The 21,895-nt window shown below is 38.8% G+C and overlaps 1 protein-coding gene and 1 long non-coding RNA gene across 3 annotated transcripts in view; both read right to left on the reverse strand.

Moving 5' to 3' along the window:
• The window catches only part of MCM9 (minichromosome maintenance 9 homologous recombination repair factor), a 64,192-nt gene that overhangs the window by 7,612 nt on the left and 34,685 nt on the right, over window positions 1-21,895 (reverse strand). For both annotated transcript variants that reach the window (XM_045544260.1, XM_045544261.1), the window contains exons 8-9: window positions 9,563-9,737; window positions 696-898 (exon numbers count right to left, since the gene is read on the reverse strand). In XM_045544260.1, coding sequence (XP_045400216.1) covers window positions 696-898; window positions 9,563-9,737 — 378 coding nt within the window. The remainder of the gene's footprint in view (window positions 1-695; window positions 899-9,562; window positions 9,738-21,895) is intronic.
• Window positions 20,517-21,859, reverse strand: LOC123633213. The gene is made up of 3 exons (XR_006733558.1): window positions 21,537-21,859; window positions 20,718-20,744; window positions 20,517-20,617 (listed from the first exon to the last, which is right to left on the reverse strand). It is a non-coding gene; the product is annotated as an uncharacterized LOC123633213 (long non-coding RNA).

The raw sequence follows: 21,895 nt of genomic DNA on the forward strand, positions 1-21,895 counted from the left end.
GTACTTGAGTAAATCTAACTTAAAGAGATGTCCACATTTAGAGATTTCTGTTTCATAATTCGGTTCAGCTTTCTTTGTGTACAAGAGGTAAGCGGTAATTCTCTACCATATGGTTGCCCCCTTTCACTGCAAGGGACATATCCAACAACCATATTCTCATCAATGGCTGGTAGAGAATGACCCTTTTCCCTCCACTCAGTATTCTGGGGCCCCCTGACTGGCTCCTCTCACTCACTGCTTTCTGTCTAAACATATCTCTATTGCCTGTTACGTAGCATACCCTGGGTATTTATCTAATTTTCTTCAAATGGAATTTTCTTATTTATTTTTTCAAAGCTAAACAAAAGAATTTTTTCTTCTTCTAGAGTCCAATTCACACAGGATAAAAACAAGATTTTTTACTATGAATCAGTGCTTCTATTACTCTTCTGAAAGAAGTTATACATTAATGTGATATAAAGGCAACATTGAAAAGTTCTTTAAATTAATCACCTAATTTATCCCTAAAATTACAAAGAATCAAAGTCTTTTACAGGTCAATTGCAGTAAACTATAATGTTCTCTCAGCACAAAGCAGCACTGGAAAAAGTAACAGTTACAGATCGGAGTTGACTAGTTTTGTCATGGCTAAAGGGAATTTCCTCTAATTATGCCTAATCTCTCTTTGTCACTTTGAATGATTTGTCTCCGCATACCTTTATTTTCCAAGATAAAGGAGGAAATTATACGATCCCAGTCTTCATTCTTGGTATCAAGTAAAACCAGGATCAGGTCAAATCGACTTAAGAGTGGGCTGCCGAGGGCGATGTTCACGGACACAGACTCGTGGGGGTCGTACTGGCCTTTGGGGTTAGTTGCTGCAAGGATGGTCGTTCTTGTGTTCAGCTTGCACACGAGGCTACCGAGAGAGAGGGTACAATCACTGACTCTGAGCTTCAAATAAAAAGCAAGATTAAGTTTCTTAATAAAATGGGGCTGATCTTGAGCCTTGAAAATCTAGAAAGTCCTGTGAAAGCAATGTGGAATGACACAAAAGGATAGCACAAACACCATGTTCAAATAAAGTGCTTTGAAACTAGTCTATCTTGAAGTAACTGTTCAATAAACACTTTTTATGCTGATGCTATGAGCAGACCCCTCTGCTAAGTGCTAAGAAGTAAACAAAATTAAACCAAGCATGAATGCTGTTCTTAAGTGGCTTGTAATTCACTAGCTATAATGTAACACAAGGCAGCATGTGGTAAATTCTATAAGAATAAAGTTCCCAGGGGAAATAAAGATGATGTGTATTCTTCCATGTGGATGGAAGAGTGATCAGAGAAACATCATGAAGCAGCTTCTGAACTGGGCCCTGCAAGGCACCTGGACATTTTTAAGTGGAGAGAGACATACACTTGTGGAGGGGGTAAGGGTAGAGGGAGAGGATGACTTTAGAGAATGGTGAGTGGTTGAAGCAAAAACTTTCTTTGTATTCAATTATTTTGTTTTGATTTTTCTAAACATGGAAGAAATGAGAGAGAGGGAGGAAAAGGAAATCAGGAAATATAAGGATTGGTTTAGCATGGAATTTCTGAGGACAGCTGTGGACAGAAGGCTGAAGAGCCTGGGCTTAGCGCAGGGTTGGACAGAGGGACTGGGGATGGCAGACAGGGCAGGACGCCAGTGCAGGGGTGCAACAGGGAGGAGCCAAAGTCCTAAATGGAGCAGAGGTAGAACAGGGATGGATGTGATACAACTTAGATAGAGTTTTGAACTAATTAATGAGGGGCAAGTCTTCAGAGTACTATGGAACATTCATTAACAATAACAAACATCAAAAATTTTATCTGTAAATTTGTATGCCCTGTATTTCCTGCCCATTTTTAGTTACAGTTGGATGTCTGCCTCTCAGAAGTCACACCCCTGTGACATCAGCAAATGTGCGCTACATTTGTTAATCCTGGATCTATTTCCAGTGGGCTGTGGTGGTTACTTCATTCCCTGAGGCTGAAAAAGCTAGAGAATCTTTATTTGTGGCAAATGGCATATGACGACACTCCCCAAATAAGAGAAAGACAAACAAGGCATTTTTACCAGAAACTAAATCCCCTTTTAAAATATTACTGAAAGAGAAAAATTCTGAACAGACAGTCCACATCTTATTATTTATGTGCCAAAATGGCTTTTGTAAAGGTAGTTGTTTAGAACTTGGAATCTAATTTGATATAAAAACAAGGTAATAAATGGTTCCTAACTAATCCCACAAAAGTACATTTAAGCCACACCAAAGTGAGACTATTTGCATTTATCATTAAAAAACTTCTGCAATACTGGCAATGAAATATAATTGCATATGAAAATATTTTTTTGAAATTATTTTCAATGCTAGGTAATTAATTGTTTATTCTTCCTCTCTCTGATCAACAGATAGTTATATAGGCCATTTCCTGTGTGTACGGGACTGTACTGAGAATTCAAAAAGGTATACAGCTGGTCCCTGCTGCCAGTTAGTTTGCAATAGAACCTCTGGAGGATGAGGAGGCTCAACACAGCCCCTGCCAGACAGCAAGTGTGCAAGGAATTCTGGGTCAGTGTTGGCATCGGTATCATCAGAGAGGAACTGCCGTGGAGATACCTGGATATCTACAAAGGAAATAATCTGAAAGTTTTCCATGATAGGAGAAGGAAAATAAACAAAGATAGAAGGAAGGTAGCGAATTATTTCTGGGGTAACTGGGAGGAAAAAATGGAAAGAATAAGTGTAAGAAAGGGGACTGAGGAAGATTCATATGTGAAGAAAAAAGGCTGCCTGAGGTGAAGTCAGCAGAAATGGAAGTGATGAAAACAGGGGTGTGGGCAGGGGAAAAGGAGATTACATGGGATAGATAATAAGTGGGGCAGATCCCTGTAGCAAAGGAGGAGGACAGTAGCAGGGCCCAGAGGGACAGGGTGGGCTCTGGGCATTTGAAGGAGGGAAAGCAGTACATAAGCCTGGTGGCTGCAGACAAACATTTCCACTAAAAACTGAACAGGGCTTTAGAAAACAAACACAGATATACACACACACACACACACACACACACACACACACACACACACACACACACACAGTCTAATCCTAAATACTTATGCATAGTAAATAACTACTGAATGAATGAATTCATGAGTTAGCCACAGTGCCCAACCTTTTTGGCACCAGGGACTGGTTTCATAGAAGACAATTTTTCCAGACGGGGGTGGAGGGTGGGGGGAGCTCAGGCAGTGATGCTGGGGAGCCATGGGGAGTGGCTGTAAATACAGATGAAACTTCACTTGGTCGCCCTCTCCCCACCTCCTGCCGTGTGGCCCAGTTCCTAACAGGCCACGGACTGGTACCTGCACCGGTCTTCAGCCCAGGGCTTGGGGACTGCAGACTTGGTGTAAGGTAACTCATTTGTTCCATCCCATATGGACTCTACCTTCTTCAGTAATGTTAATGAAAATAACTACAAAGTAATACCAAGTACTGTGTTAGGCTTACACAGATTACTCTTAACCACTATAATCTGAAAGGTAGGTATTATTATAACAAACTTAGAAATAAGGAAATGCTAAGCTCAGAGATGTTAACTTCCCCAAGGTTACTCTGAGCAGCGGAGCTGAGATTCAAACCTAGATCTGCTGGGCTCAAAAATCAACGCTCTTTCACTTCCAGACTGCCTCCCCTGTGGGTTCTAACATTTCAGGTGTCCAACTCCTGTGATCTTAGAGAGTCTGCCTGGTGTTTTAGGTACCTATTTACTTGCCTTATTTTTTTCCAACTAAATTTGATCTTCCTTGAAGGACTGTAACTTATCGTTATAATTCTCGCACTGCTTGGCACATATTAAATGCTCAATAAATGTGCATTCATTAAATGACAAATAAAAAAAACAAATCTTTACTTAGTTCAGTATTTCTAAAATTCAGAGTTACTTTATGCTCACAGGCTTCAACAGTCACAATAAAATGATGTCGATAACATGTTTTTTTCTGCCTAACTTCAAGGAGAGGAACCACTCCAGTTTCTGAAAAAGCTACTTTTCCATTTATTTGATCCACATGCTTAAACTTTCCTACAAACACAGTAGTAACTGTTTTAAATGTTGTAAAGTTAGGTTACATAAGTTATTTTTACCAGCATAGACCCTCCAGAAAGTGCCCTTGTTTTTATGAAGGTTTCCTATTACTCCCATTACACCTTTATGGGGTGATCCCCATCTTTACTCATAGCTTTAATCCCCACCTGTATGCTGGTACTTCCATATTTAGCTCCAGCCTATGGTAGCAGCTGCTATATGTTCACCAAAACTTGTTTTCTTTTCCCCCTAGGAACAGAGCAAGACTATATTTCCTATCCCCCATTATAGTTAAGTAGGGTTATAATAACAGGTGTGGACAATGGAATGGGGGCAGAAGAACATATACTACTCTTAGGTCTCTCTGGCCCCTAAAAGCCTTCCGGTGCAATCCTTTCCTCTCTCTATTTCTCAGTGGAGTACAGAAGAGGATAAGGCCCTGGAGGCAGAGAGCCACACGAAGGAAGGAGCCTGGGTCCCGAATGACTATGTGGAGTACAGTACCCCACCCTCAATCCACATCAGACCGTGACATGAGCGAGAAAACCTTCTTCTGGCAAAGTATTACAGGAAAGAGATGAACATAGGAAAGAACTGCCCAGTTTTCAAGGAGGAATGGAAGGCAATAAAAGACAGCTCAGAAATTTGAGGTTTTGAAGGATTAGGGGAAAAAATTGCTTTTAGACCAGAGAGGCAAAAAAGAAAAAAGCTTTGAACAAAGGCCCAGTAAATTTTTTTAGTTGTATAAAATGACTTAGATTGAGGGTGAAGTCTTCTGCTGTAGATGCCCTTGAGGTAGCCACTGTTAAGTAACAAAGGCCACACCACGTCCCTAGCAGCACAGAAACCGAGAGGTGGGAGTAACTCAAATATGTAAGGATGAAGAAATGGATAAGGAAAGTGTGGTCTATAAATACAACAGAAAGTTTTTCGGCCTTAAAAAGAAAGGAAGGCTGAGAGTGTTGGCTCACGCCTGTAATCCTAGCACTCTGGGAGGCCGAGGCAGGAGGATCACTTGAGTTCAGGAGTTTGAGACCAGCCTGAGCAAGAGTGAGACCCCATCTCTACTAAAAATAGAAAAAATTAGACAGATGTGGTGGTGCATGCCTGTAGACCCAGCTTCTCAGGAGGCTGAAGCAGGAGGATCACTTGAGCCCAGGAGTTTGAGGTTGCTGTGAGCTAGGCTGATGCCACAGCACTCTAGCCCGGGTGACAGAATGAGACTCTGTCTCAAAAAAAAAAAAAGAAAAAAAAAAAGAAAGATAGGGAATTCTAACACATGCTACAATATGGATAAACCTTGAGGATAGAGGATGTGATTCTAAGTGAAACAAGCCAGTTACAAAAAGACAAACAGTGTATGATTCCACTTAAGTAGTTAAATTCACAGAAACAGAAAGTAGAATGGTGGTTGCCAGGGGTTGGGAGGAGGAGGAAATGGGGAGTTGTTTAATGGGTATAGAGTTTCAGTTTATAAGATGAAGAGTTATGGAGATTGGCTGTAAACAATGGGACAACACTTAAGAGTACTGAACTGTACACTGAAAATAAGATGGTAAATTTTATGTTATGCCTTTTTTACCCCACCCACTCCCCTTACACACACACACACACACACACACACACACACACACACACACACACGGAATGAAGGCTATCATGGACTGAATGTTTGTGTTCCCCCAGATTCATATGTAAAGCCCTAACACCCAATGTGATGGTATTGGGAGGTGGGGCCTTTGGGAGGTAATTAAGCTTAGATGAGGTTATGAGGGTGAAGCCCTCTTACTGTCCCGTACATACACAGGAAAGCAGTAACCTTTCATTGTGTTAAACCACTGTTTGCTATAGTTACGCCTCCTACCCTGACTAATATAGAGCAAAATCTCTCTAGCAAGCTCTAGATCCTTTGGCTATGGCAACACTTATCCCAACAACATTTGAGTGCTCTCCTTACCAAAGGAATTAGGCCAGAAAACAGCCTGCGAGGCAACACTCAAATATTAGTATCTAGATTTTCTGACATTTCTATATTAACAAGGCCTCAATTTTTTTTTTTAAAGTCTAGCACCAAAAAAGGGAGCAAAAACCCCAACAAAACAATACAAAATAAAAACACATTAATGGTATTCTCACAGTCCATTATATATTTTTTGGTAATCTGAAATGCTAGGTACACACATCCTTTCCTCCCGTACTTTTTAACTAGGTTGGTAAAGTTGGCAAATTGCCATTCACGTCTACATTGACTTAATGAAGGGAAATGAGATTTACCCGCAATGGGAATAGGCAAGAAGAGATGGGTAAAAGTACTGACCATACATATTATCTAGAAAGAACAGAAAACTTTCAAAGGGCATGATTTGAACTATTTTCACATCTTGGTGGCACGCTTGCATACTTCCAAGGAACATTTTCCAATAAGTCCCACAGCCCGTTCAGCCCCTGCTCGTTGGGGTTGGGTGGAAGGACACATATCCTCCTCTCTCTGCCTCTCTCATCCCCACCCTCCCCCAACCTGAGGCTACTCTGTGATGGATGCCACCAGAGATACAGAGTCATAAGATCCTGGAAGGATGAGGCAAACAGCGTGCCTGGGTACTGAGCAATCTTACCCTGCAGCAGTGGATTCTAAGCCAGGCTGGGTGCCTGGGTACTGAGCAATCTTACCCTGCAGCAGTGGATTCTAAGCCAGGCTGGGTGCCTGGGTGCTGAGCAATCTTACCCTGCAGCAGTGGATTCTAAGCCAGGCTGGGTGCCTGGGTGCTGAGCAATCTTACCCTGCAGCAGTGGATTCTAAGCCAGGCTGGGTGCCTGGGTGCTGAGCAATCTTACCCTGCAGCAGTGGATTCTAAGCCGGGCTGGGTACCTGGGTGCTGAGCAATCTTACCCTGCAGCAGTGGATTCTAAGCCGGGCTGGGTACCTGGGTGCTGAGCAATCTTACCCTGCAGCAGTGGATTCTAAGCCGGGCTGGGTACCTGGGTGCTGAGCAATCTTACCCTGCAGCAGTGGATTCTAAGCCAGGCTGGGTACTTGGGTACTGAGCAATCTTACCCTGCAGCAGTGGATTCTAAGCCAGGCTGGGTACTTGGGTACTGAGCAATCTTACCCTATGCAGTGGGTCCTAGGCCGGGCTGATCGATGGGACCCAAGGTAGGTTTTCACAATACATATTCCCAGGTCCCACTTCAGAGATTCTGATTCAATAGGCCTGTGTGGGCCAGAAAACTAATGATCAGTCAAGTGGGGATTTGTGCCCTGGCTCTTGTAGAGCTGTTAGAATTGCAGTATGTAATACATGTTTACTTGTCTGTCTTATTCCAAGGCTGTGAGCATCTTGAGAACAAAGGCCTTGTCTTTTCATCTTTGTGGTGCTAGTAGCTAGCAGAAAGCATGACATTGCTTAGTGCTCAAGACATGTTTATCGAGTAAATCAAAAAACTGCTACCGTGCCACTTCCGATCTAGGCATGTGAGCATAATTTAGTAGTACCACAAATCTCATTGTCCTAAATGTGTCCTCAGCAAACAGTGAGGATTTCCTCCATTATTTAAAAATCTAGTGATACCCTCCCCTTGATGAGATGCTATCCTAGTTACGTTTGAAAAGCACCGTGAAAATAATGAAACATTATCTTTCCCAAATCTTTATTTGGTTTAGAATCCTACAACCTTAAAGATCATCATCACATAGAGTTCTTTCAAATGACTACACGCTGTGTAGCACTGTGCTGCCATTCAGCAGTCACAGGTACTGACGTGCACAGTTTAAAAACAGGTAAATTCTCCTACTGACACTTTTTTTTTTTTTTTTTGGAAACAGGGCCTCGCTCTGTCACCTGGGCTAGAGTGCAGTGGCATCATCACAGATCACAGCAACCTCAAACTCCTGGGTTCAAGTGATCCTCCTGCCTCAGTCTCTGAGTAGCTGGGACTACAGGCATGCGCCACCACACCCAGCTAATTTTTCTATTTTTAGTAGAAATGGGTTTCGCTCTTGCTCAGGTTGGTCTCAAATTCCCAATCTCAAGCCTAAAGTGCTAGATTACAGGTGTGAGCCACCATGCCTGACCTTGTAACACCTATTATAGACTTATCACTTTGCTGTTATTTTTATCTATCCTCCCCCCCCCAAAAAAATAATGAACACTTCAAAGACAGTATTTTATTCATCTTTGTATTACTCAGTGTCTAGCACAGTACCTAGCAAACAGGTTTTTAATGAATATATTATATACTGAGTAAATGAACAAACGAATAGATCTGATAATGGTTCTGCCTACTTCTTTCTTGTGTCCTTTTCCTATGTGCTATGTCCTGTTCTCCCTCCCTCCCCACCTCACTCCCCATTATTGTTTTGCTAGTGTATATAAATAGATCTCATAGAATCTATATATACCATTATCTGCTTGGCTCCCAAGTACCCATTACTATTTGAAGACGCTGTTGGCAGCCCTATCTGCTCGATCAGTTGGCTTTACATCCATAATAGCAGCATTAAGACTGAGATAGTTCTGGCCCTGTTGTTGCTTGAATGACCTGGCAGCCTGGTTTGGTGGCCAGTCTTTGTAGCCACGTAAGTTTCCCGTAAATAAATCAGTGGATTTCTGTCTGAATCTAGCTTAGTGTTCCTCCCCATGGGTCATGTGTAACCAGGGACTCACATACCTCAATCCTGAATCTCCTTGAGTCATAACAGGCACTTCATCTTACGCCAATATATATTATTATTTACTTTTCTATGTGCTGTGATCAACTTTCCATCGGGGCTGCGTGTGGTGGCTCATGCCTGTAATCCTAGCACTCTGGGAGGCTGATGCAGGAGGATTGCTTGAGCTTAGGAGTTCAAGACCAGTCTAAGCAAGAGCAAGACCCTATCTCCACTAAAAATAGAAAACTTAGCCGGGCATTGTGGTATGTGTCTATAGTCCCAGCAACTTTGGAGGCTAAGGCAAGAGGATCACTTGAGCCCAGGAGTTTGAGGTTTCAGTGAGCTACAATGATGCCACTGCACTCTGGCTAGGAGGGCAGAGCGAGACTCTGTCTATAACAAAAACAAAACAAAACAAAACCAAACACAAAAAACCCTTTCCATTAGGATGCATAAGCATGCCAGAAATTATGGTCTTTTTTTCTTTTTAAACTGTTCTAAATTCCTAACACATATGCTCAGAATATACACACAATATTTATTGAATGGAAGAGAGAATAGGTTGAATCCTACACTGAAAGCTCTTTAAATCCCCTCCATTAGTTAAGTCAACCTACATTTATATTTCACTTTTCCCAATAACTCATTTTCATTTCCTTACACACCTGTATGGTCTAATAGGGAAAAACTTTGATGTGTGTCTTAAAGGGAGATAACTGATAAACCTTGAGAGGACCAAACATATCTTGCCATTCAACAAGGTTCACACTTTCCCCAAATCATATATTAAATAATCTCACAATTTCCATAGATTTTAAAGAAAAGAAACTCTTACCCAGCCTTAGCAACACTTATGGTTTGTTGCTCCATTGCTTCGTGGATACTGGTTCTGTCATGCTCTTTGAGGCTGTTAAACTCATCAATACAGCAAAGGCCTGCATCTGCAAGCACTAGTGCCCCAGCCTCCAAATTCCACTCTCCTGAGTCTTTTACAGCAGTTACCGTTAGACCTGAGGAAACAAGAAAACTATGTCAGCTTTTATTTTCAAAAGCATATCTTACACCTATCAGGGGAAAGAGATGCCTCCATTTTAAAGAGAAGGGCATAGAATCAAGGCTTTTATTTGCTATCTACCAAGAGGGGACGACATCAGGACCATCACTTCAGGTATCTAGTCACTAGAAGGCCTTAAAAGCTCCTATGCTCTGAAAATCTAAGACGGATTATTCAGCATTTTGTAGCAACCAGAAGTCTCTGAATTTTCTGTCTTTCCTTGTAGGTTCCCTGACTGAGTGCTCTAAACTTTTGGAAGGAACAAACAGGTCTCCAGAGACCTTATGACAAGAGGTTCTGTACGATATGCTGTTTACAGAGAAAGCCCCAATGACAGAGAATAGCAGTTATTACAGTCCAATGATGGGAATGAAAAGTTTGCTTCCAGTTACACAATGAAGGAGGAGATTTTCTTCAAATACCAATTTTGATTTGTCCCTTATACCAGTCAATAAAGCAGAGTGGTCAAAAGCAAAGGCTTTGGAGTTAAGACTTGATTTGAATGCTGGAACTCTCATTCTGGCTATTCAATCGTAGTCAAGTTTCTTAATATACATATAGACCTCAGTTTATTAACCTGTTAAAGGGGATAACAATAGAAAATATAGATTCTCGGATATACAAATAATATATAACTAAAGCTCATTAAAGGCATATGACACATAATGAGTACTTATAATAACTATTGTTGATAAAAATTGATAAACTGCCAGACTGACCAAGAAAAAAAGAAGAGACACAAGTTACAAATACCAGGAATGAAAGAGGGGACATAACTACAGACCCTACAATAATAAGGAAATACTATGAACAACTCTATGCAAGGTTTCCTTTCATCACTCTTACTCAAAAATCATACTAGAGGTTCTAGCCCATGAAATAAGGCAAAGAAAAGAAATAAACAATATACAGATTGAAAAAGGAAAATTTAAAACTGTTTAAATTTGCAGATAACATGATTATGTAGAAAATTCAAAATAATCTACTAAAAAGCTACTAGAACTAATAAGTGAGTGGAGCAAGGTTGCAGGATGCAAATCAATACACAAAAATCAATCTTATTCCTATATATTAGAAATGAATAATTAGAAATTGTAATTTTAAATGATACAATTTATAATAGTATCCCAAAATATGGAATATTTGGGTACAAGTCTTATGAAATATATGCAAGATCTGTATGCAAGAAACTACAAAACACTGATAAAGGAATCAAGACAATTAAATTGAGAGACATTCCATGTTCATGAAATAAATTAAAAAACTCAATATTTTCAATATATCAGTTCTCCCCAAACTGTTCTATAATTAAATACAATTCCAAACAATATCCCAACATGGTTTTTTGATGTATGTGAGTCCCTGGCCCAGCCACTTGTTTTTGGAAATATAATTTTATTGGAACACAGTCATGCTAATTTATTTATATATATTATCTATGGCTGCTTTCACACTACAATGGCAGCAGTAAGTAGTTGTGATAGACATTTTGTGGCCACCAAATCTAAAATATTTACATCTGGCCTTTTACAGAAAAAGGTGCCAACTCTTGATCTAAAGTATTAATGTCTATGGTGGGACATAGAATTTTAAAAGAAATACTAATAAAAAGAGAAGGGTAATGAGATAATGAAGGACATAGAAATATTAATAATATCATTTAAAGAATAGTTTATAACATGAAGTATGTTTAGCCTGAAAAAAAAGATGTAGAGAATAGACATTATTATATACTCAGAGAATTATTCTACAGAACAGGATTAGATATATTTGGAGCAGCTTCAAAAGAAATAACTGAGACTAACATGTACAAGTTTACAAGGAACTACTGGCAACTTGAGGTATTTAAAAAGAAATGAGCTGCCTTACAAAGTAGTGAGCTTTTCATCACAGTACCAATTAAGTAAAGGCGGAATGTCCACTTATCAGAGATAGCATGAAAAGGTATTATATTTATGCAATGAATGGGTAACCACCTAAAGGACGAAAGGGTCTAAAAATCCCTTCCAACCCTATTACTCTTAGTACAGAAGGCCTTTCAGCCATTCTCTGAAATCTATGGCAAAGGGGATTAAAAACTAAGATACCTAAGTATTTCTTCCCATTTTTGCTATAATAATTCCTTGAATTCCAAAAATAGAAGGAAAACAATGTTGTCTGTGTCTTTGTCTCTATCTTATGAGAGGTAAGAAGGGGGAAAGAAATATTATTGCTAATGATTAAAAGGTGATTATATTTAAGATGTCTTTCCTTTTAAATTTTGGGTTTTTAGTACTGGAATAGGAAGGGCAATAGAAGGCAATCAAGGGGCAAAGGGCTAAGTCCCAATTCATTCTCCCTTCTTGTATAGGACTCCTCTGTTCAACAATTCAGCAAGCATTTGTTAAAGTCCAGTAGTCCCCCCTTATTCACAGGGGATATGTTCCAAGACCACTAGCAGATGCCTGAAACTATGTAGTATTGAACCCTATATGTACTGTTTTTTCCTATACATATATACCTATGATAAAGTTTAATTTATAAATTAGGCACAGTAATTGTGGTTTGTTTGTATTCTAAGGTAATACTCAGTGGGTCAATGTGTCGAATTACTTATATACTGTAATTAAAGTTACATGACTGTGGTCTCTCTCTCTCTCTCAAAATATCTTATTGTACTGTACTCATTAATTTTCAGATAGCGGTTGACTGTGGGAAGCTGAATCCATGGACAAGTGAAACCTCAGATAAGGGGGGACCTACTGTATGTGCTAAAGAAGTAATAAACACAATGCACTCAAGTACTGTGTTGGCCCAGGATTAAATGTAATTGTATAATAACGTTTAATTATATACCCTAACTTCCCTGAGTCCCACTCCTTTGAATCCTACTTACCTCCCCACCTAGATAACAAGAATGTTTCCTTCCTCCAAGAAGCTTTCCTTTTCATTTCCCAACTAGCACCTACTTATACATACCCTTTAAAAAATGTATAACTGTCAGAGAAGGTTGTTACACGTGAGAAATATTTTGTCTTTTGCAGTACAAAATTGCTCAATTAAGAGTTTGGCAATTTTGGCAGGCAAATTATCAAAGAATAACAACAGCATTCACCTTCCTGTTGACTTGTGGTTTGTTTGTATCCTAAGGTAATACTCAGTGGGTCAATGTATGGAATTAATTGTTTAAATATTACATTTTCTCCATAAGGACATGGAACTTGTAGCCTATTCTAATAAAATTTCCTTAATAACACTAAAGGGGGAACACTGGCACCAGAGGTTACAAACTAGGACTAATGGCTGCGCTTAGACCTGAAGGGTTCCGCTTTTGGAATGGCACCACGAGGTGCTCCAGGGACGAGCTCCTCAGTGAAGCAAGCATAACTGGTGTGAATTATTTTTAAAAACTCAACCGTTGGAACTGTCCTAAGGGCATACAGTAAATGAAAGGACATTTATTCATAGAAATCTGAAACTTGGTAAGAATAGCAAGAGTCTATGACACTTAAATCACGACCTGCTTCCTTCCTCTCCCCTGTTCCCCTACTTAGGTGGATGGAGGCTTCACTCCAGGTGGGTATGGCCAAGAAGAGGGGCTCCCTTTCAGCTCCTAATCAAGGGATAAGGTATCTCACCAGGAGGGATAGACAGCACTTGTCCTCTCCAACTTTGAGGCCCAAATATTTAAAGAATCAAATACCATTCTTCACAAACTCTTCTCTAGAGGGAAAAGAGGAAGAAACACTTTCTGACTCATTCTATGAGGCCAGTATTACCCATACATCAAAAATCAGACACAGACATCACCAGAACGCTAAAAACTAATATCTCTTATGAATATGGATGTGAGAATCCTCAACAAAATACTAGGAAACCGAATCCAGCAATACATAAAAAAGATTATATTAATACATAATAACCAAGTGGGATTTACTTTAGGAATGTAATGTTGGTTTAATATCTGAAAATCCACACCCATTAATCATAGTAAAAATGCTGAAAACAAAAGACAAAGAGAAGATTTTAAAAGCAGTTAGAGAAAAACAACTGTACACTTATAACAGAGCCCCAGTAAGATTAAGACCTGACCTCCATCAGAAACAGTGGAGGCCACAGGCAGTGGGACATATTCAAAGTGCTGAAAGGAAAAACAAAAGTCATCCAAGAATCTTATATCTAGCAAAACTATCTTTCAAAAATGAGGGTAAAATAAAGACATTCTCAGATAAACAAAAACTGGGAGCATTACTAGCTAGCAGGCCTGCGTTAAAAGAATTACCAAACGGAGTTCTTTAGGCCGAAAACAAATCACCCCAGATGGTAAGTTAAATCCACAACAAAGAAGAATGAGCACTGGCAAATGTAATTATGTAATTAGAAAAAAAAAAGTTTAAAGGCATATTTTTTCTCTAAACTGATTTTAAAAGCAATTGTATAGAACAACATGTATATAATTGTATCATTGGGCCTATGGCATATAGAAATGTAATGTATTTAGCAAAAACAGCAAAACAAAACAAAACAAAAAACATAGGTGGGAGGAAAGTTATATTGGAATGACTCCAGATGGTAACTCAAATCCATAAGAACAAATGAAGAGAACCAGAAACAGTAATTAAGAAAGTTAATATAGGGCCGGGCGCGGTGGCTCATGCCTGTAATCCCAGCACTCTGGGAGGCCGAGGCGGGTGGATCGCTCAAGGTCAGGAGTTTGAGACCAGCCTGAGCAAGAGCGAGACCCCATCTCTACTAAAAAAAATTGAAAGAAATTATCTGGCCAACTAAAATATATATATATATATAAAAATTAGCCGGGCATGGTGGCGCATGCCTGTAGTCCCAGCTACTCGGGAGGCTGAGGCAGTAGGATCGCTTGAGCCCAGGAGTTTGAGGTTGCTGTGAGCTAGGCTGACGCCACGGCACTCACTCTAGCCCGGGCAACAGAGCGAGACTCTGTCTCAAAAAAAAAAAAAAAAAAAAAGAAAGTTAATATAATAAACTCTATATATACAACTTTACTATTCTTTCTTTTTTCAGCTTCTTTAAAAAGCATAAAATTACATAAGGCAATAAATAATGTATTTTTGTGTTTGTAACATATATGATGGAATATGTATAAATATTATAGCATAAAAAAGGGAAAATGGTATAGAACTACACAGAGGTAACACTTCTGTACTTCACTGGAATAAAATAAGTATACATCTGAAATAGATTCTGATAAGTAAGCCCTATAACAACCACTAAGAAAATAACCCTCCCTCCAAAAAAAGGGAAAAAGTTAAAGAAATAAAAAATGATATATTAGAAAATATTCATTTAATGCAAAGGGAAGCAGTAAAGGAAAACTTAAAGAGAAGACTTGAGATATATAAAAAACAAAAAGTAAAATGGCAGACACGAATCCAACAATATCAATAACATTAAATGTGAATGGATTAAACAATCTAATCAAAAGGCATAGACTGATAAAATGAATTACGAAAATAAGATCCAACTCTATGCTATCTATTTACAAGAGACACTTTAGATTCACAGAAGCAAATGGATTGAAAATAAAAAGTTGGAAAAAGATATATATGTAAACAATAAGAGAGCTGGAGTATTTATACCAATATCAGACAAAACATTTTAAAATGAAAAAATATTACTAGAGGTAAAGACAGGCATTTTACAATGATAAAAGAATCAATCCATCAAGAACCCTGACACAAGTAGACCAAAAAAGTCAATGGTATGTCTATAAGCTTAGCAAAGAAGAATCTGAAAATATAATTTAGAAAATATTTCCATTTACAATAGCATCAAAAAGAATATGTACGAAAAAATGTAATAAACTACAAAACCTATACTCTAAAAACTACAAAACATTGTTGAAAGAGATTAAAAGTTACCTAAATAAATGCAAAGAAACCCCATGTTCACAGACTAGAAAACAATATTGTTAATATGGCAATACTATACAAACAGATCTACAGATTCAATGCAATCCCTATCAAAAAGCCCAGGTAGCTTGTTTGCAGAACTGACAAGGTGATCCTAAAATTCATAAGAAAATACACTAGATGCCAAATAGCCAATCTTGAAAAAGAGGAACAAAGTTGGAAGACTCACATTTTCTGATTTCAAAACATAATGCAAAGCTGAAGTTACCAAGACAATGTGGTACTGGTATAAGGACATAGATAAACAGAACAGAATTCATTGTCCAGAAATAAACCCATATATATTTAAGGTCAATTCATTTTTGATAAGGGTTCCAATCCAACTCATGGGGGAAAGAATAATCTTTCAAAGAGATACTGCTGGGAAACTGGACATCCTCATGTAAAAATATAAATTTGAGGCTGGGTGCAGTGGCTCATCCCTGTAATCCTAGCACTCTGGGAGGCTGAGGTGGGTGGATTGTTTGAGATCAGGAGTTCTAAACCAGGCTCAGCAAGAGAGACACCCCATCTCTACTAAAAAATAGAAAGAAATTAGCTGGACAACTAAAAATATATAGAAAAAATGAGCCTGGCATGGTGGCACATGCCTGTAGTCCCAGGTACTTGGGAGGCTGAAGCAGAAGGATTGCTTGAGCCCAGGAGTTTGAGGTTGCTGTGAGATAGGCTGACGCCACGGCACTCTAGCCAGGGTGACAGAGCAGGACTCTGCCTCAAAAAAAAAAAAAAAAAAATATAAATATATATAAATTTGGACCTCCTACTTTATGCCATACACAAACATTAATTCAAACTGAATCAAAGACCTAAATGTAAGGTGCTAAAATTATAAAACCCTTAAAAGAAAACATAGCCATATAGCCATAAATCTTCATGACTCTGGATTAGGCAATGGTTTTTGTGAATGACATGAAAAGCACAAGCAAAAAAAGACAAAATAAATAAAATGGGCTTCATCAAAATTAAAAGCTTTTATGCTACAAATGATGCCACCAAGAAAATTAAAAGATAACCCACAGAAAAGGAGAAAATTTTAGCAAACCATGAATTTGATAAGAGACTTGTATTTAGAATATATATAGAACTCTTACAACCCAATTACAAAAGGACAAATGACCCAATTTTTAAAAGGAGACAGAGTCGGCATGGTGGTGCATGCCTGTAGTCTCACTACTTGGGAGGCAGAGGTGGGACGATCACTTGAGCCCAAGAGTTCAAGTCTATCCAGGGCAACATAGTGAGACTCCATCTCTACTTAAAAAGGGGGGGGGGGGGCAAAAAAATCTGAATAGACAATTCCCCACAGAAGACATACAAATGGTCAATAAGCAAATGAAGGATGTTCAACATCTTTAGCCATTGGGGAAATGCAAATCAAAACCATAATGAGATACTACTTCACATACCACCAAGGCCATAAGCAAAAAGACATACTAACAAGTGTTCGTGGGGATGTGGAGAAATTGGATTGCTGGTGGGAATATAAAATGGTGCAGCCATTTTAAAAAAAACTGTTTGGTAGTCCCTCAAAAGGAGTTACCACACATGATCCAGCAATGCCATTTCTAAGCATACACCCAGAGAAATGAAAACATCTGTCCCACACAAAAATCTGTACACAAATGTTCACAGCAGCATTACTCACAATAGCCAAAAAGTGGAAACAACACAAATGTCCATCAACTGACTGAATGGATAAATAAAATGTGGTATGTCCATTTAATGGAATATTGGGTAATAAAAAGAAATGAAGTATCAGTATATGCCACAACATGGATGAAAACATCAAAAATACTATGCTTGAAAGATGTTAGTCACAAAAGACTACATATTATATGATTACATTTATATGAAATTTCTAGAATAGGCAAATCTATAGAGACAGAAAGTAATTTAGTGGTTGCCTACTGCTAGGAGACGAGAGCACAGGGGTGAGGAGGGGGATGCTAAAGGCCACAAGGAATCTTTTTGAGATGAAGAAAATATTCTAAAATTGATTGTGGTCATAGCTGCACAACTCTGAATATTCTAAAAGCTATTGTCTCAGACACTTTAATTCAGTGAACTATATCTCAACAAAGCTGTTATTTAAAAGATATTATTGTGCCATCACACCAGGGGTACTTGGAGGTGGATTCTTTGTATCCTGGATTCAAAGCCTTAGCAGGCAAATTCTACCAACCACCTACCTACCAATTAATGGCCTATTAGCTCAATTGTGAAACCTTTCCCCTTCCTATCCCTTCTAGTTTTTGACTCTTTGTAAATGGCCTTGCCTACTTGCCTAGCTTTTGTCAAGCATAACTCCATCTAATGTCATTTGTCTCTATAGTAACCGACTAGAAAAGCTTAGCAATGGCTTAGTGCAAGCAGTGGTCTAGCCCAGAGATGTTTTAAAGATTTGAGCCCTCTCTCTACTGATCACTGCTTTTTTCCTGGTATTAAGAAAAGAGCCTCTGATGAATGGGAGAGGCAGAGAGTTAGAGAGAAAATGATGGACTATAAAACATGAAGGAAGATGGACTGTAAGTGGAGACTGAGTTCAAGAGGAAAATGAGGTAAGAAGGAGCTTGATTTACAAAGACCAAGAAGACATGGTTAAAGAAACAAAAAAAAACTAGGTATAAGGAACAAAGTAATTATTAGGCATTTCCATTCACATTCTTCTGGTCAAAGATATATGATAATATTAACATCAAGAAACTGTCAATAAACATAATCATGGTGCTTCAGAAAGCTGAATATTTAAAACTATCCAAAAGTGTCTAACAGTAGAGTCCAGCTAAGGACAAGGGATGAGATATAGCTTGTATCTTTAAGAAACGTCTAACCTGATGGTGGGTAGCAATGAAGACCAAACAATGAAACTTTTATTAATGAGGTGAAGTAGAGAATGAGGAGGGAGTACATTTTATGTCGCAGACATGAAACCTTATAAAAAGTATAAGGATGTATTCCAGGATGACTAGTCCATCCTCCCTATTTCCCAATGGTCCCTTTTGCAACAGGAAGCTCAGCATCTGTAGTGTCTCAACAGGGAGACTCCCCCAGCTTTGGCTTGGCTGGGTCCTCCTCTCATTCTCAGTATGTACCTGGGCCAATTTCATTAATGCAGTTTTATTCCTCAAGAGTTCATTGAAACAGTCATTTACTACAGTATCTGCCGGCCTGTGTATTCTTCCAGAAACTGATACCAATCCATTTTCCTATACATAAAGGCCACTCTAAATTTTACCTGACACGATATTGAGAGTAGAAAGATACTAGGACAGTAATTAGAGGAGCGGGTTCCTGAGCATCAGCGTCTTCATTTGTCAAATGGGATAATACCTTACTCTCCTACCATAGAATATTGTGAGGCTCAAAAATATGTTATTTAAAAGTTTTTACAAATGGTAAAACATCTTCTCTTTTGCCTATTTTAACATAATCGCTTAAAGTTGTATCTAACAGTTTCTATTCTGTACCATACTTATTTGATTACATAGTTACCTTTCCTACTGGACCATAAGGTCTTCATATGTTTTATCTCTATTTCACAGTGCATAGCACAAAAATTTCACATAATAAATGCTCTCTGTATATATGTAATGAGTTATTATTAAAATCATCACTATACAATGTATTCCATTTGGAAATGTCTGTAAACTCCAGCAAATCTCTATATTCTACTTATATATAGAAAATTTTATTTAACACTGTCATTAAATTTTGACATCCTATCACTAATAAAAGGGAACCTTTTAAACTAACTAAAGACAATATTAAAACAACAAGCCTTACATGAGAATTTTTTAAAAAGATGAGAATAATGGGCGGGTGAGGTGGCTCATGCCTGCAATCCTATCACTGTGGGAGGCCGAGGTGGGAGGACTGCTTGAGCTCAGGAGTCCGAGACCAGCCTCAGCAAGAGCGAGACCCTGTCTCTACTAAAAATAGCAAGAAATTAGCTGGACAACTAAAAATGGAAAAAATTAGCCAGGCATGGTGGCAAATACCTGTAGTCCCAGCTACTCGGGAGGCTAAGACTGGAGGATCCTTTGAGCCCAGGAGTCTGAGGTTGCTGTAAGCTAAGGTGACGCCATGGCACCCTAGCCCAGGCAACAGAGCGAGATTCTGTCTCAAAAAAAAAAAAAAAAAAAAAAGATGGGAACAATAATACAAATGACTCTTTACAGACAATTCAACACCGTGATAATTTAATTACCTCAAGTAAAATCTAGGATTTGAACAAAGGCAAGAGGCTAGTACTTCCATTCCTATGGTAACTTTTGTAGCAGGCAGGGGCTGAGAATGGACTTGATGCCTAGCTCTAATACATTTTAATTCAGCACAATTTAATTTAATTCAATTTGATTCTAGTACATTTAAATTCACTCTTTCATCTTGTTTTGTGTGTGATCTCAATTTAACTTCAAGTTTCAGATTCTTAGAAGTCTTCTGTATAGGTACCTTGGATCCATGGAGGGATGCTACATCTTGTCTCTTCAGAGGTCAAGCTGTGTGCCCAATGGTAGATGCTTCCTTTGAAGAATGGCCATAGCACACCATTCCACAGTACACTACACTCCTTCCTCCTGGCAAGGCTAAATGACCACTTCATTTCATACCACAGAAAGCACTCGATAGCTGACCAATATTTGGATTAAATAAGTTTCAATTCTCAAATAAGCTTAATTAAGAGGAAAAAATCTTATAGCTATATTAGTTTGTTGGGACTGCCATAAAATACCATAGACTGGGTGGCTTGGACAATAGAAATTTATTTTCTCACAGTTCTGGAAGCTAGAAGTCCAAGATCAAAGTGTTGGTAGTTTTGGTTTCTTCTGAGGCCTCTTTCCTTGGCTTGCAAATGGCTGCCTTCTTGCTGTTTCCTCTGTGCCTGTGTGCTCCTATGTTCAAATTTCCCCTTGTTATGAGGACACCAATGAGATTAGATTAGGGCCCCCTCCAATGACCTCATTTAACTTAATCACCTCTTTAGAAGCCCAATTTCCAAATATACTTACATTCTAAAGTGCTAGGGGCTTGGGGTTCTTCAACATATGAATTCAAGGAGACATAATTAAGTCTATAACAATAGCTAACTAGGTTCCTTTATTTCTGCCCTAGGCACTAGTGTAGGGTTTCTTCATGTTAGAGCCAAAACAATCTCTCTGAGCCATCCTTCCCCCAAGTAATCTGTAGAGAAGTGAGCTGAGGGTTACATTTCATGTATCCCTCCAAGCATCAGGCAGGCTCCCTTTGGTACTTAATAAATTAAGACATTCATAGAGACTTATCTGTTGCAATATGGTTAGCTGCTTGGGAGTCACTCCAGTTTGGTGGTTTCATTAACAATACTTAAGGAAAAAAATGTTTTATGAATAGCAGGTAATAAAACTAACCTTTACACCACTCTTACTTAGTAAACGGAAATAGTCTGAGTTCACAAACGTGTTAAAAGATTTCCGTTTCCCCACAATCCTAGTCAAGCATAAACTAATACATTTCCTCAGTTCAGACCCTGAACTGGTTACAAGCAAGCAAAGGCTCCTCAGAATTTACTTGTCATGCCATAAATTTTTATTTACTAACGGTTTAGGTCACACATTTTTTGAAGATCAAATGTCTTGGTGTGCCTTTGTGTTCTTTCCTATTCCTGTTATATTTGTTGCTCTTTTGGTCTTCTGATACTTCCATTTTCTCCTTTTATGTTCCTGCTACGTTGCCCAAACGGCAGTAACCTGGGGTGTAACTGATCACATCTCTTGTAATTTTTTTTCTTGTTCTAGGACTTTTCAGATCTGAAATGGCAGAAAGAAGACTCAGGTGCAGCCCAAAATTACCTATTTTGATTTTCCAAGTAGTGTGTGTGGAAAATCATCTCCTTGTCCTTCATTTTGTGTCTACTCAACGGCGCTGTCGTGCCCAAACGTACAGTGGCCAAGAACTAGATTTCCAAAATGGCATTGCTCTTTTCGAGCTGCCATCGGTCTATAAAATGCAGTTTATTTCCACTGCAACCAACCCTTCTCTGTAATCCAAATACTACCCTACATAGCTGAACCTAACCTAGCGTAGACAACCGAATTTCATCCGCTAAATTCAGGAGAGCCGGCATAGCCATTGCACTGATGCAAAAAGACCGTTAAAAGGAGAGAAAAAAAAAAAAAACCCCAAAACCCCAAAAAACCAAAACGAAGCA

The sequence above is a fragment of the Lemur catta genome, chromosome 2 (genome assembly GCF_020740605.2).
Source record: "Lemur catta isolate mLemCat1 chromosome 2, mLemCat1.pri, whole genome shotgun sequence".
Taxonomy (NCBI): Eukaryota; Metazoa; Chordata; class Mammalia; order Primates; family Lemuridae; genus Lemur; species Lemur catta.